This window comes from Bos grunniens, chromosome 22, assembly GCF_055505025.1.
Source record: "Bos grunniens cultivar Pamir isolate PY7600 chromosome 22, Bosgru_T2T1.0, whole genome shotgun sequence".
Taxonomy (NCBI): domain Eukaryota; kingdom Metazoa; phylum Chordata; class Mammalia; order Artiodactyla; family Bovidae; genus Bos; species Bos grunniens.
In genome coordinates this window covers 49,512,272-49,525,086 of record NC_141186.1, presented here as the reverse complement: position 1 = coordinate 49,525,086, position 12,815 = coordinate 49,512,272, and the positions used below count along the sequence as shown (strand labels likewise).

Genomic DNA, 12,815 nt, shown 5'->3' with positions numbered 1-12,815 from the left:
GGGACTCGTTAAGGGAGACCTTGGCAGCTGTTCTGGCACAGGAAGCAGCTGCTGCCGTGCCTCTTGGGGCCACGTCCTCACCCTCAGTGAGGTGGCGGCGTCTCCGTTCCCAGGCTCCCTCCCTGGGGCTCCAGGGCCAGCTCGCCCCCATGCTGCTGCCATCTGCTCATTGGCCTGCCCCAGCTCAGTACCGCCAGGACAGGGGCTGAAGGGTAAGCCTCCAGGACACTCGCCTTCCACCAGCTCTCCCAGCCACAAGGCTTAGCCGTGCCTCGGGGGCACGGGGTGGGGACAGGAGAGGTGGGTTCACTGGGAAAGGCAAAGCAACCATTGAGGGTAGAGGGTGGAATTTGGGCTGAGCTTTGAAGGATGGGTAGCATTCTCTAGGTAGGAAGGCAGATCAGGCAGAGGCAGTGATGCGGCATGGCTTGTGTATCCGCCGTGGCCGGGGTGCAGGGGAGGAGCAAGAATTTGGGCCCAAGAGATGAGGCTGGGTCCTGCAGGGTTTAGGGAGCCACGGATGGTATGTGAGCAGATGAGTGACAGCTTCCAGGCTGGCTTTGCCACAGGACTTGAGCACTGGGAGGAGAGGCAGAGTCAGAGGCTGCAGTCAGACTCTCAGTACCAGCAGTTCAGCAGAGAGCAGCAGTGACTCCATTCCCAGGTTCCCCGGAGCCAGGAGGAGACCTCCACCCCGACCCCCACACACACACGGGGGCTTGGCTTCCCTGTCGTCCCTGGATGCTGAGAGGTAGGGAAGCCCACGCAGGAGGCTGAGGCTCTCCCCTCTGCCCGGGCCCTGGAACCTGCTCCTCAGCATCTCTGGCTTCACCCCTCCCCACTGCCCTATCCCAGGAATGAAAGCAAAAGCCAGCCTTTGCTGGGGCGGGCGTGGGAGCCACCGCTCTCGAAATACCAGCTCGGATATGGTAGCTTGGCAGCCCTGCAGGACCCTGGGGGCTGAGGCTTGTCTGGATGGTGCTGTGGGCTTGCGCCGTCAGCAGTCCCAGGAGAGCAGTCTTCCCCAGGCAGATGGGCTTTTCCCAGGGAAGAATTCTTCTACTCTTCTCCACAGAACTTGGGATTCCAGGAACAAGGAAGGAGGAGAGATTCCAAGGAGGGAGGTCCCTCCACAGCAGAACAGCTCTGCCTTTTAGTGGAGCCCTCAGACCAGGAGAAACTGCCTGTCTGAATATGGAGACAGGAAACCTCAGGCTCCAGAAAGAGGGTCTTCCCTGAGAGGAGATGAGAAATTCAGGGCCTTCTCCTCCTCCCCTGATTCTTCCTCTCCCCCGCTTCTCTGTCCCCAGTGGCCCACCTGTCCTTCCCTCTGGCACTTGCTGATTGCTCTTGGCTCCCAGGTGCCTGACTTCATGGCTCCATCTGCACCAAGCAGCCTTCCCGCTGGTGGATAATCAATCAGCAACATTTTCATTGGCTCATAAGCCGAACGGGGCTCAAGGTCCTTGACTGCACAGATGCTGCAGACAGCGGCAGGATCTCGGAGCGGGGTGGGCTGTGGAGCCTGCCACGGCAGCAGTGTCATCCAGGAGGCTGTGGCTCCCCTTCCAGATTGGAAAGGAGAGTGGTAGGATCCCGGGTCTGAACCCGCAAGCTGCCCTTGGGGGTCCTCACCCCCACGACTCCTCAGCCATCTGCTCCTGCTGCACAAGGGCCCAGAAGGCCAGAGCAGGGCCGAGCTGGGATTGAGTATTGGCCATGTGGACCCTGGGGAAAGGCTGGGCGTGGCTGTGGGTCAGGGCCTTCCCAATTGACCCAGGTATTAGGTGCGTAAGGGCCTGTGCCCCCATGCCTGCCTAGAGGGAACCACCCTCCTCAGCTTCTCCATACCCCAGCCACCCTAGTCTCCACTGCTGCTGAGGTCCCCCTCCTGGGCTGCCCAGGAAGCCAGGGCCTGGGTGTGTAGGGATATGAGCAGAGGTGTAAATTGCATGGCAAGCTGCCGGTTCTGAGGTGAAAATGAAAAGTTTTCAGGCAGTGGCGGTAGCAGGCACAGCAGGCTGGGGTGCCAGGCACAGCGCCCCGCGCTCCCTCACACCTTCCCCTGTCTGCAGTCTTCCCCAGACTCCTGCCCCATCCAGGCCTGGCTCCTCTGCCTTCCCCTGCCATTGGGGGCAGGGCGGGCCTTTCAGCCCTCGGTGAGACCTGACCCCAAGAGGGTCTTCATCTCTTGCTTCTGTTTTATCTTCTAACTAGCTGGCGAGTGCAAAGACAAACGGGTTGTGCTTTTGTTAATATTGTGAGCTTAATGTTTGTGGTAGTTTCTCCATTGATTCTTCTTCAGTTTTCCAGACACACAATTGTCCTATCTTTAAGTGGTAGGGTTTTTACTCATCTCTTCCAGTTCCTCACTTTTGAGATCATCTGTTTAGTCTCTTTCATTTTACAGTTGGGCAGATTGAGACCCAGACATCTTTGGTGGCTTAGCAATAAAGAATCCGCCTGCAATTCAGGAGACAAGGGTTTGATCCTTGGGTCGGGAAGATCCCCTGAAGAAGGAACTGGCAACCCACTCCAGTATTCTTGCCTGGAGAATCCCATGGACAGAGGAGCCTGGTGGCCTTCAGTCCAGGGGATCACAGAAGCTAAACAATAAAGACTGAGTCTGAGGGAGAACCCGCCCATTTGTCCATAGCCAGACCAAGGCTCTGGGCTCCTGCTCGGAGCGCTTTCTGCCACTTCGTGCCTGCTCTGGTCTGTTGCTCCCAGCAGCCCCTCTTCATTCCTGTTCTCCTTTGCCTCTCATTTGCAGAGCTCTGAGCCCTCCTGCTCCAGGCCAGAGGGGACTCACCAGCCCTTCTAATGGCTCCCCTGTCAGCACTTCAGGGTCTCCGGAGTGTCTCCTGCTGTCACCTTCTGCCCCAGACAGGTTTGGGTTCTGGGCCAGAGGTGGCCGGAAGGCCCACTGGGGGTGAGAGGGATCCAGGGAGAGGGAAGTTGACAGAAGTTCCTGGGCAGAATAATAACAATGTGCCACGTTCCAGCCGCAGCCCCTGCTGCGCCTCCCCCATCGCTTTGCACAGACCGGCTGCCTAAGGGGCCTCCAGGGTCTGAGCCCCCACTTGCAGGGACTGCTGTGTGCAGGCGGGTGCACGTCAGTGTCTGTGTAATTAAAAATGAGCATGCCTGACTTCACCCAGTGAAGAGATGCCGGCACCTCGGGTGGGATGCAACAGCTGTTTGCTGGCTGTGTGGCTGCCCAGCTGTCCAGACTGGCATGGAGAGGCAGGTCGGACTGGGCCGCTCAGAGTGAACAGGAAGACCCGGGGCCCCTCACTCCAGTGAGACAGGAAGTAGAGGGCTGTGTTGGGGTGGAGGTGGATAGAGCAGCCCTTCTGCGTTTCTGGGCCTAGGGCTTCTCTAGGAGATGCATGACCCATGGCCATGCCCTTTTGGGGATCTGAGGCCACTTATCTCTGAGCAGACCCAGGCTCTGGGCATCCAGGTTTGGGACCCATCCCGTCTCCCCGGCTCCCGGCCTGACCTCTTCTGCACGCCACATGCTGCCCACCCCAAGCCCAGGCCAGGGCACAGGCTGACGGTCTGGGAGCAGAGCACCTAATGAGGGCAGTTCCAGTCCTCCTCTTCCTCCCCGCTCCCTCCCTCATTCCGTAAGAACCATCAGGGCGGCAGTGTGGGTCCTGGGGGAAGCCTTGGCCTGGCATGCCAGTCTAGATCTTTTGCAGGACGCCTGAGCTGCACCCACCCCCGGGATGTGGGCTCAGCCTGAGGTGAGGAGGGAGTGTGTGGAGAGTTCCCAAGGTGGCCGAGACAGTGGCCCTACAGTAACCTTTGCACGCTGCTCCTTCCCTTGTCAGCTGGCTTCCGTGGGGGTGTGATGGTGCAGGCATGGTGGGGGGAGTGCTGATGACAGGTCTCCTGGAAATCCCTGTGTTATGGGTGGTGTCCCAAGTCTCCCCTCTAGTTTCTGTTTGTGGAAGGCCCAGGTGGGAGGGAGGCCTTGGAGATGTGTCTGAGGGACTGGAATGCTCAATCCAGTCTCTAGCCATTCCCAGTGGCACCTTGGCATGAATAGTTGACTTCTTCCTGTTAGGTGAGGAGAATTGTAGACACCTCAGTCTCTCCTACCTGGGAGCAAGGCATTAAGATCCCCTTGAGTCTGTGTGGCAGTGAGTTGCCCTGGGTAGTGGCCTTATCACGTGACCAGTGGCTTCAGTGGCCAGAGCAGGTTCCCCTGTCCTGGCGATGCTTTCTCAAGCCTCTGACTATCTGGGCTGTGGGAGAGGGAGTGCCTGGGGCTAGGAAGACTCCCATCTAAGGCCCATCTAAGGCCCATCTAAGCCCCTCTCTCCAGCAGTACCAGCCCAGTGTGGCATTGGCCTGGTGTCCTTGGCAGTCAGTTCTCCAAGGGTTCCCTGGGGCTGGCTGAGGGAGAGACAGCTGGCCTTGCCTTCCTCCGATGATTTTCCAGTGTTCACCAGGTTATCACCATGCTGCTGGGCGGTGCAGCAAGGACCTGAGAGCTGGCCCCTGGCTCTCCTCTTGTCCCGCAGAAGCTGTCCCTGTCTGCGCAGGAAAGGGCTTGTTCTCTCTGCCTGATCACTTAGGGACAGAGCATATGGCCAGTTCTGCCCCCACCCTCTATCCCTGACTCATTGTTGGTCAGTGGGCAAAGCATGGAAAGGGGTCTCAAGGAGAGACTACTGGACAGTTACAAGCCCCTCCACCTGCTTCTGGGCCTGGGTTGGAAGTTTGTGCCTTTGCCTTCTTCCTGCCCCTTCTCTGCTCTGATCCTGAATTTTGACAGGATCCGGCATGTGTTAAAATGATTTAAGGCTGAGCTGTCAATGAGATTTTAATTAGCTCCATGCCTCTCTCCAGCAGGGAGGGCCAGGGTCCCCCCACCCCCAGGTGGCAGGGGTAGGAATGGGCTGGGTGCGGTATGAGGCTGCCCCTCCAGGGGCCTGGGGACAGGCTTGGGCAGCTGGCACTCTGTGTGGGATGCTGTGAGGAGGGAACGCTGGGCAGGGAAGGAAGGGCCGGCTATCCCCAGGCCAGTTTTCTCTCCCTCCTCTGTCTCCCCTGTTCCTCTGTTCTTGCGGATGGCTTTGAGATGAAGGCGACAGCAAGGATGGAGGATGCAGTTTCCATGGCAACAGGGCTGTCCACAGCCAGGCAACTTCAGAGCCGGGCTCTCCGGAGGAGGCAGATGCGCAGAACAGCCACAGCGCTGCCTCCCGCCTGCCAATGAGGGGGCTGGCAGAGCAGGTGGCAAGGGTGGCTGCTTGGTGCTACCCACCCTGATGCCTAGTCTCAAAGAGGGGGCGGAAAGGGCACTGATCCCTCTTATCATCCCTGTCACTTGCAGAAGGAAAGCTCGGCAGGTGGCTTGAGTGTTTGCGAGGGCTGTCCCTAGAATTTCTGGGTGCCCACAGCCTCGGTTCCTGCAAGCATCCCCCAAAGCCAGCTGTCTCCAGCCTTGAGAGACGGACCTCCAAGTAGTCTGCTGCTCTGATGGCCACTTGGCAGCTTCCTTTTGGACCCTTTGAATGCCCAGAGCATGGCATGCTGGTGAAGGCCATGCCCTGACTGGGTTTGGGGGGCGCTTTTTTTCCTTTAGCTCCCAGGGCATGACCTGGACCTCTCCAGGGAGCCTCCCTGACCCTGGCCTTGGTGACGTGACCCAATACACTGAGGGGTTCAGGTTTGGCACATGCTCGCCCCCAAGTGCTGGCATTAGAGGGGCCCCAGAGCCTGGTAGCTCCTCATTCCTGATGCTGTGTTCTTGTTTATCCTCCTCCTGAAGACCAGGGCTGGGGTGGCTGTGTGGGTGGGTGGAAAATCAGAGGCAGCCACCGATGTGTTCAGAGATGGGAAGAGCTGGGGCCATGGACTTCTGAGATGACCCAGGTTAGCAAAACGATCAGATCCAAACTGTTAAAAATAATGACTTTCTTTCAGTGCTCTGGGACGCGTCAGGGCTAGGGTGGCCTACTCTGTTTGAGTGCAGAGAGACTTGGGACGGAAGGCCTTGTCCAGGTCTTCCACGGAGTCACAGGCTGAGCTCCAGCTAGACCTTGGGCCAGGACATCCACCCCCACATGGCCTCCAGCCAGTTGCTGAGGGCCCTGGCTGGATAAACCTTCCTTCCTTCTCTCTCCTGGGGGCTCATTTTTACCTGTTTCCCCTTGCTTCAATTGAAGGGGGTTCCTCAAGCCTAAGCTTGGCCAGTCAGGCAGACAAGTGGAGTTCTGGAGAGGCTTCTCCCTGCCAGGCAGTAAGTCTCTCATCACCGCTAAGTGGAAGGCTCATTTCAGAGCTCATGGTGAGAGCCAGGCGGGCGCTATAAATAGCCATGTTGTGGAGATTGGCAGGTGAGCAGGGGCAGGGCAGGGGCCTCGCGGTCGTCTTGGTGGTAATTGTGCTCTGTTGCAGGGAGGGGGGCAGCTGAGGAGCAGGATGCATGACCCCTGTTCTGGTTTGTCTGCCCATGTCAGGGCAGCTCTCTCATGTGTCCATGCCACTTCCACATGCGCCGGGGGCTGCGGAGCTCTGGGTTCTGTGTCCAGATAGGAGTGGACTGCCTGTCTCCACTTAGGGCCTATAAGCTGGTACTTCAGCCCACTGTGGTGTCAGGCAGTGTCCAGTGTTAGATCCGCTTGTCCTGTCTGCCACCTCCGCTGAAATTCTGGACCCAGGTCTGAGAAGGGGTGGGAACCAGCCATGTCCAGTAGTCTCAGAGGTTGGGATAGACCTAAACAGGCAGGGAGATGGGAGTAGGAGAAGGGTTTAGCTGGCCTGGAGCCCCTCTCCAGGCTTTGTCAGTAACATGCCTGCAAGGGCAAGGACTAGAGGCCTGAGAGTCAGGCCCTGGCCTCCCCTAACATTGGCGGGTAAGACAGCCTTGTCCAGGGCAGAGAGGAGGTCAGGTCCAGGCATGGCAAGTCTGGCAGGTAAGACCTTGGCTTGGGTGCCTGGGGCCACAGATTTTGGGGTCCCTGTCCTAGGGAAGTTGGGGTGCTCAGCTTCAAGGCTCTGTGAGACAGTGCTTTCTGGAACAGCCTTTGGTACCAGGATTAGCAGTGCCAGGCTCCTAGCAGGTCCAGCACCTGTCTAGGACTCCCAGGTCATTAGAGCACTGCCCCCTGGGGTGTGGGCCCTGCCCACAGGATGCTGTGCGGGTGCCTCCCTCAGCAGAGATTTGGCACTTGGGGGAGATTGGGGCAGGAGGAGCCAGCTCCCCAGGAGGGAGGAAATGGTGAGCGGTTTCTGGGGCCACCTGGGGACGCATGGGTCAGAGGCCTTGTAGGGTTCATTCTGCCTTTCGTGCTCTCCAACAAGGAGCGGAAGTTGTGTGCCCACCCACGGCTGGAGATCTACCAGCAAGACCAGATCTATTTCATGTGCCCCCTGGCACGGCAGGGAGACTTCTATGTGCCTGAGGTGAAGGAGACAGAGCGGAAGAGCCGAGGGCCTGCGGAGGCCAACGACGCCCTGGTGGATGGCACAGGTACAGGGTCGGGGTGAGGGTGGGGTCTCACCTGGAGCCCCCCTCCTGGACGTGTGGGCCTGGTGAAGGAGCCTCCTCCCTGGCTGTGTGGCACTGTCGGTGTCCAGACCTTGGTTTGGCAGAGGTGGAAGAAGGAACCCACCTCCCCATGTGCAGAGTTGCCTGTCCCTATTCACAGGGATCCATGGAGGCGTGGCTTCACACACGTTACCCTGGCAATGCAGATAGAGATCCTGCCCCGGATTCCCTTCACCTTCAGATGCAGCAGGCGAACCCTTGGAAGCTCAGATCACAGACAGCTGGATGCTCATGGCAGGGTGGGGGGCATTTCTGAGGCTGCTCAGGAAAGGCATTGCTTAGGTCAGGCTCATTAGAAGTGAGATTGACGCTGGATGTGGAAGGTAAGGAGGGGAACATGGTGTCCCTTTGGTCTGGGTCCTGACCAGAGCCAGCTGCTTTCTCCCTTTCAGAGAGGAGCCAGAGAGCATGCAGAGGGAGACAGGAGACAAGCACCCACCCCTTCCATCAGAGCCAGCCTCCCTACCCCAGGTCCAGGCACCAAGTTGCTTGCGTGCTCTCAGCCTACCCCTGGGCTGTCCCCAGGAAACCAGGGGGCCTGCTGGTAACATCCCAGCCTCGGCCATGCCGGAGGAGCCCTGTGGGAATCTGGCGGTCCATGACCTGTGGGAGTGGCACAGGACCAGGGAGTGACTGCCTTCTTCACCTCCTGCTCTAGGAAGCTCCCTCTGTCCTTCCAGTCTTCAACAGCCAAGGTCACCCTGAGAGACATGTGTTGGCGGGAGCGGGGGGCGGGTATTGGGAGGCTGTCTTCACTCCCTAGGGGCCATGTCCAACACAGTTAACTTCATCTGCCACTTAATTACCTCCGTGGGGCACTGCTCCCACCCGCCTGGTGGCGCCTGGCAGACACTCTTCAGCACCCCTACTGTGGGCCCAGGACGTGGCACAAGGTCAGCAGACCCTGGCAGTCCCCAGGGCAGGGAGGGGAGCACCCTGACCTTGCTTCAACCTCCCTCTGCTGCCCGCACCCGCGTCCTTGGCCCACCCACCCAGCTCCCCTTCCAAACACTGCCTGCCAGGGGTGTTGAAGGACTACTTGGCACTCGCTCCAGCTGACTGCAGCATTGCTCCCACGCCCCCAGCTTCTCGGCCTGTCCTCCCTACCAGCCTGCCCACCCACTCCCTGGAATTGGGGGCCAGAGGGTCTGCCCACCTCTGACAGGTCTGCCCTGGCACCTGGGGAGGACTCCGGGTGTCCGCCTGCCAGGTGCATGCCACTTGAGCTGCAGTGCGTGGTGGGTGCCTGGCTGCCCAAGACTTGGCCTGTCCCTTTCTGCCTCCCTGCTGTGGCCCCCACTTGGGCTCAGAGGTGAAAGGGGTGATTAACTGCTTTCTGCCTGTTATTACATTGATGTATTATTTAGCTCCAGAGAGGCGATGAATATTTGATCTCCTTGCATTGGCTGTGGGCAGTGGAGGAGAGAGGGACTGGGGTGTGGTGGCAGCTTCATTCTCTGTCTCAGCAGCCTTGGGGGTTTGGGTGATACCCTGCCTGGTCTGGCCTGTCCTGCCCAGAGACACAGGCCCAGGACTCAGACTTGGTCCTGCACAGACTCCGATGGAGCTGGAGGGCTGTCCCTTCCCTACCTTGCACTCCTTAGTTAGGATGTCCACTTGTGCCTAGGGGCTGTTCTCCCCTGGCAGACTGGCCTGAAGGGGCAGCCCTGGGCTCCTCCTCTGATCACCCATAGCCAAGGGGCTGGGAGAGGGAGGAGGCAGGCAGCTGGCAAGCAGGCGGGTCCCCACACCTGGGTCCCTAGAGAGCCGTTGGCTGTGTGGGCAGGTTAACAATGGGGCCAGGGAGAAATTATCCCTCTCTTGCTCCGTACAGGCCTGCAGCCTCTGGGGCACCAGTCATTTAAGGAGAGAAAGAGGGACTGCTGTCCTTCCCCAGGGTCACAGAGAACCACCCACAGCTCAGGGAGCTGTCCTGGCTCACTCTTGAATGCCTCCACCCTGGGAGCCAGGACTGAGGCCCCAGCAAGATGAGGGCCCTGGGCCAGCAACCTGGCCCTTGCAGGGCTCATTTCACCCCTGCAGTAGGGCCCAGAGTCATCTGGGGGCCGAGGAGGCTTAGGAAGCAGACCCCCTACACATACCCACCCTGAGCCCCAGCTGAGGCTCAGTGAAAGTTCCAAGCCAAGGCCAAATGCCAAGCAGTCCCCAGCTGTGCCGGGCTTGGGGCTCCATCACCATGGAGACAGGATCTGTGGAAGCTGGTCCACCCCTCACCTTCTGTGATGTTTGACTGCTGCCCCCTCCCTCTCCCACCGGAAGGGAGGCATGTCCACCCTCTGTCGGTCTGAATTCCTACACACAGTGGGCCTGAGCTCTCTGCCTCTCCTGCCGCCCCCAGCCGTTGTTGGTGCCTCTGGTCTGAGGAGATGAATTGAGAGGCTGCTCCAGAAGAGGGCAGATGACCTGGCCCGGAGGGTGTACTGGGGATGGGAGGAGCAGGCTTGGATGGATCTCAGGGCTCCCCAGCAGGTAGCAGAATGCTCCCATGGTCCCCTCCTCCTGCTATGGGGCTCAGGAGCCACTAGAAGTTGGGGATGGGTAAGGGCTCCTCTGGGGTGACCCAGGCATAAAGGAAGAAAGTCCTTAAAATGCTTCATCCCCACACCCTCCTCCCCTGTAATTGGTTGTTGAGAATTTCTCAGGACTTCTCCATCAAACTCCTCCCTTAGCATCCTCCTCAAGTTGGGGCTCAGTGCGGCCAGAGGCAGGGACATGGCTGCCCCTTGGGGAGCCCTGCGTGTGGGGAGTGGCACAGGAGAGCAGGCCTCCTGGTCCCTTCCCCTATCCTCAGGCCTTCTGGGCTGTGTTCTGGCCTTGGACAGACCCCTCTCCAAGCCTGAAATGGGAAGTGGAGGAGGGGACTCTACTGGAGTCTTTGTTCTATCCTCAGCTCCTTAGGTCAGGGCTGAAAGGTCCTTAATGGGCTGCTGGGGGCTCAGGGGGCAGCAGGCTGACCTCCTCCCCCTGCCCCCCTCCCCCACCCAGCCCCTCTTCTCTGGCTCTGCCCTGTCAGTGGACCCCCAGGCAGGGCAGAGGGCAGCGGGAACGAGCCTCCTGAGCCTGGGGCAGCTTTATTATTCATGAGCACACTGTAGGCTGAGTTGCTGTTGCTGGTCGGAGAGCCTCAGTCCTCTCCCTGGAGGAGGGGGTGGGGGTCCCAGCTAACCTGAGCCCCACTCTTCCCCCTCCAGGTGCTGACACAATGAGCGACACGAGTTCTGTAAGCCTGGAGCTGGGTCCTGGCAGCCGGGACACTTCAGCGGCCACACTGTCCCCCGGGATGAGCAGCCGTGCCTGGGACGATGGTGACACCCGCAGCGAGCACAGCTACAGCGAGTCAGGTGCCAGCGGCTCATCTTTCGAGGAGCTTGACCTGGAGGGCGAGGGAGCCCTGGGGGAGCCAAGGCTCAGCCCTGAGACTGAGCCCCTGGGGGCTCCCAAGTGGCCCTGGGAGCCCAGTACCCCGGAGAAGGGCGAGGAGTAACCGCGGCCTGCACCTCGTGTGGCGCCGCTGCTAAGGAACTGAGCGTCTCTGCAGTCCTCCCCTTCCTCCACCTCCCGGCCTCAGGCCGGGGCCAGGGCTCTTACGCAGCCCTGAGTTCTTCCGCCCCAGGCCTCTGGCCAAGCCTTCTCCTCACTGTCCTCTCGGCCCCTAGAGCCAGGGGACCCAGGACTGTTATCTGCACCCAGCCCCTGGGGCTGCCACCCCTGTTACATCTCTTTTTTCAGATTCACGTTGAACTTCCAGGACCCAGAATAAAAAAAATGATTTTCTTGGTTTCACCTGGATTTGTGCTGTGCATTTGTTTGTTCCCCCTGTGCAGATAGGCCCGGAGTGGGCAGGAGCACCCCTGGCCTGAGAAGAGGAAGGTGCCCTGGTGCCCTGGGCTGGGCTGGGGTGGGGGAATTGGAGGCCCTTTGCCCCTGCTGTGTAGCTCTCTTTGACAGCTGCTCCTCCATTGCAGTCGCCCCAGGGCCTCCCCCAGACTTCAGGAGAGCAGGCCAGGCGGGACAAGGGGCGTGAAAGCTGAACCCCGGGTGCCCTCTGGGGCTCGAGTGGGGAGTTCGCCACCCGCCTTTGCCTGCCACAGAGGGCGCCTTTGTGTCCATAGCTCAGGTGCTGACCCTAGTATCTGCCCCGCTGGTGAGGGCATCCCTGCCAGTGCCTGTGTACCTGCGTGTGTGCAGGCAAACACACACGTGCTTATGGCTTTTTATGTGTAACCGCGGATGGGTCAGGTGACGGTGGTCCCGGGCGTGGCTGTCTTTGTGTGGATGGCGGTGTGACTCTGTGCACATGCTGCTGTGCACAGTATCTCAGTGTAGTTGTGTTACAGGAGTGAGAACCTGGCTGTCTGGAACCATCACTCTGGGGGCTTGTCCGTATACAGCTGTGTGTATACAGCTCTATGCGTATGGGGGTGTGTTCAAGTGGAAAGCTGTGTGTTTCTCTGTCCATATATAAAGCTGTAGTAGGTCTCTGCAGCTGTGTGTCCATGACTAGCCATATATGTGTGAACATGTCCCTGTGTACAGCTGTGTGTCCACGTGTAGAGCTGTGTCTGTGTGTACAGTTGTGTGTGTGCGTGTAATGCTGTGTGTGCGGCCGTGTGCACATGTGCAGCTCTTCATGTAAGGCTGGGTGTGTGCGTGCATGTGCATAGCTGGGTGTGTAACTGCATGTCCATGTGCTGCAGCAGGACCATGTGGCTCGCTTGCTGCAGGCTGCACACCAGGCCACCCAGGCTTGTGCTGTGTTTAAGGCCCAATGTCTTTGGCGTGGCTGCCTTGGTGGGTGGGCTGGGGTTGCTGTGCAGTCCCCTCACCTCAGCACCCCACTGCTGTCAACCCCTCTGCTCCAGGGACCCGGCCCATCGCTCGCCGACCCCAGGGAGCAGCTGCGCTGAGACAGCCGGAGAGGGTGAGACAGCGGGAAGTGAAGACAGCGTGTCTGTCTCCGAGGCCTTGTCTGACAGCTCTGCACCGTTATCCTGCTGCCACCTCACCTCCCATTAGTGATGGAGTTTGTGTTTGGGTTTGATGTGTTGGCCTGTGGCACAGCTGTGCGCTTTCCAGAGCAGTGGGGTGTTGGGCTTCTGTGTCCAGGGCAAAAAGCCTGTCCTTCCTCGGTGAGAATCCCCCGAGCCCACATGTAGCTGTGTGTACCAGAGGCACCTGGGCGTGCTGTGTGCTCACAGGCCTGTGTCTGAGCTGGCCTTGCCTC

General features: G+C 59.5%; 1 protein-coding gene across 28 annotated transcripts in view; it reads left to right on the top strand.

The window, feature by feature from the left end:
* TEX264 (testis expressed 264, ER-phagy receptor) overlaps window positions 1-11,374 on the top strand; it is a 30,221-nt gene extending 18,847 nt beyond the window's left edge. For all 28 annotated transcript variants that reach the window (XM_086367836.1, XM_086367826.1, XM_086367846.1 and 25 more), the window contains 2 exons: window positions 7,324-7,492; window positions 10,783-11,374. In XM_086367836.1, coding sequence (XP_086223962.1) covers window positions 7,324-7,492; window positions 10,783-11,075 — 462 coding nt within the window. In that variant the 3' untranslated portion in view covers window positions 11,076-11,374. The remainder of the gene's footprint in view (window positions 1-7,323; window positions 7,493-10,782) is intronic.
* The last annotated feature ends 1,441 nt before the right edge of the window (window positions 11,375-12,815 follow it).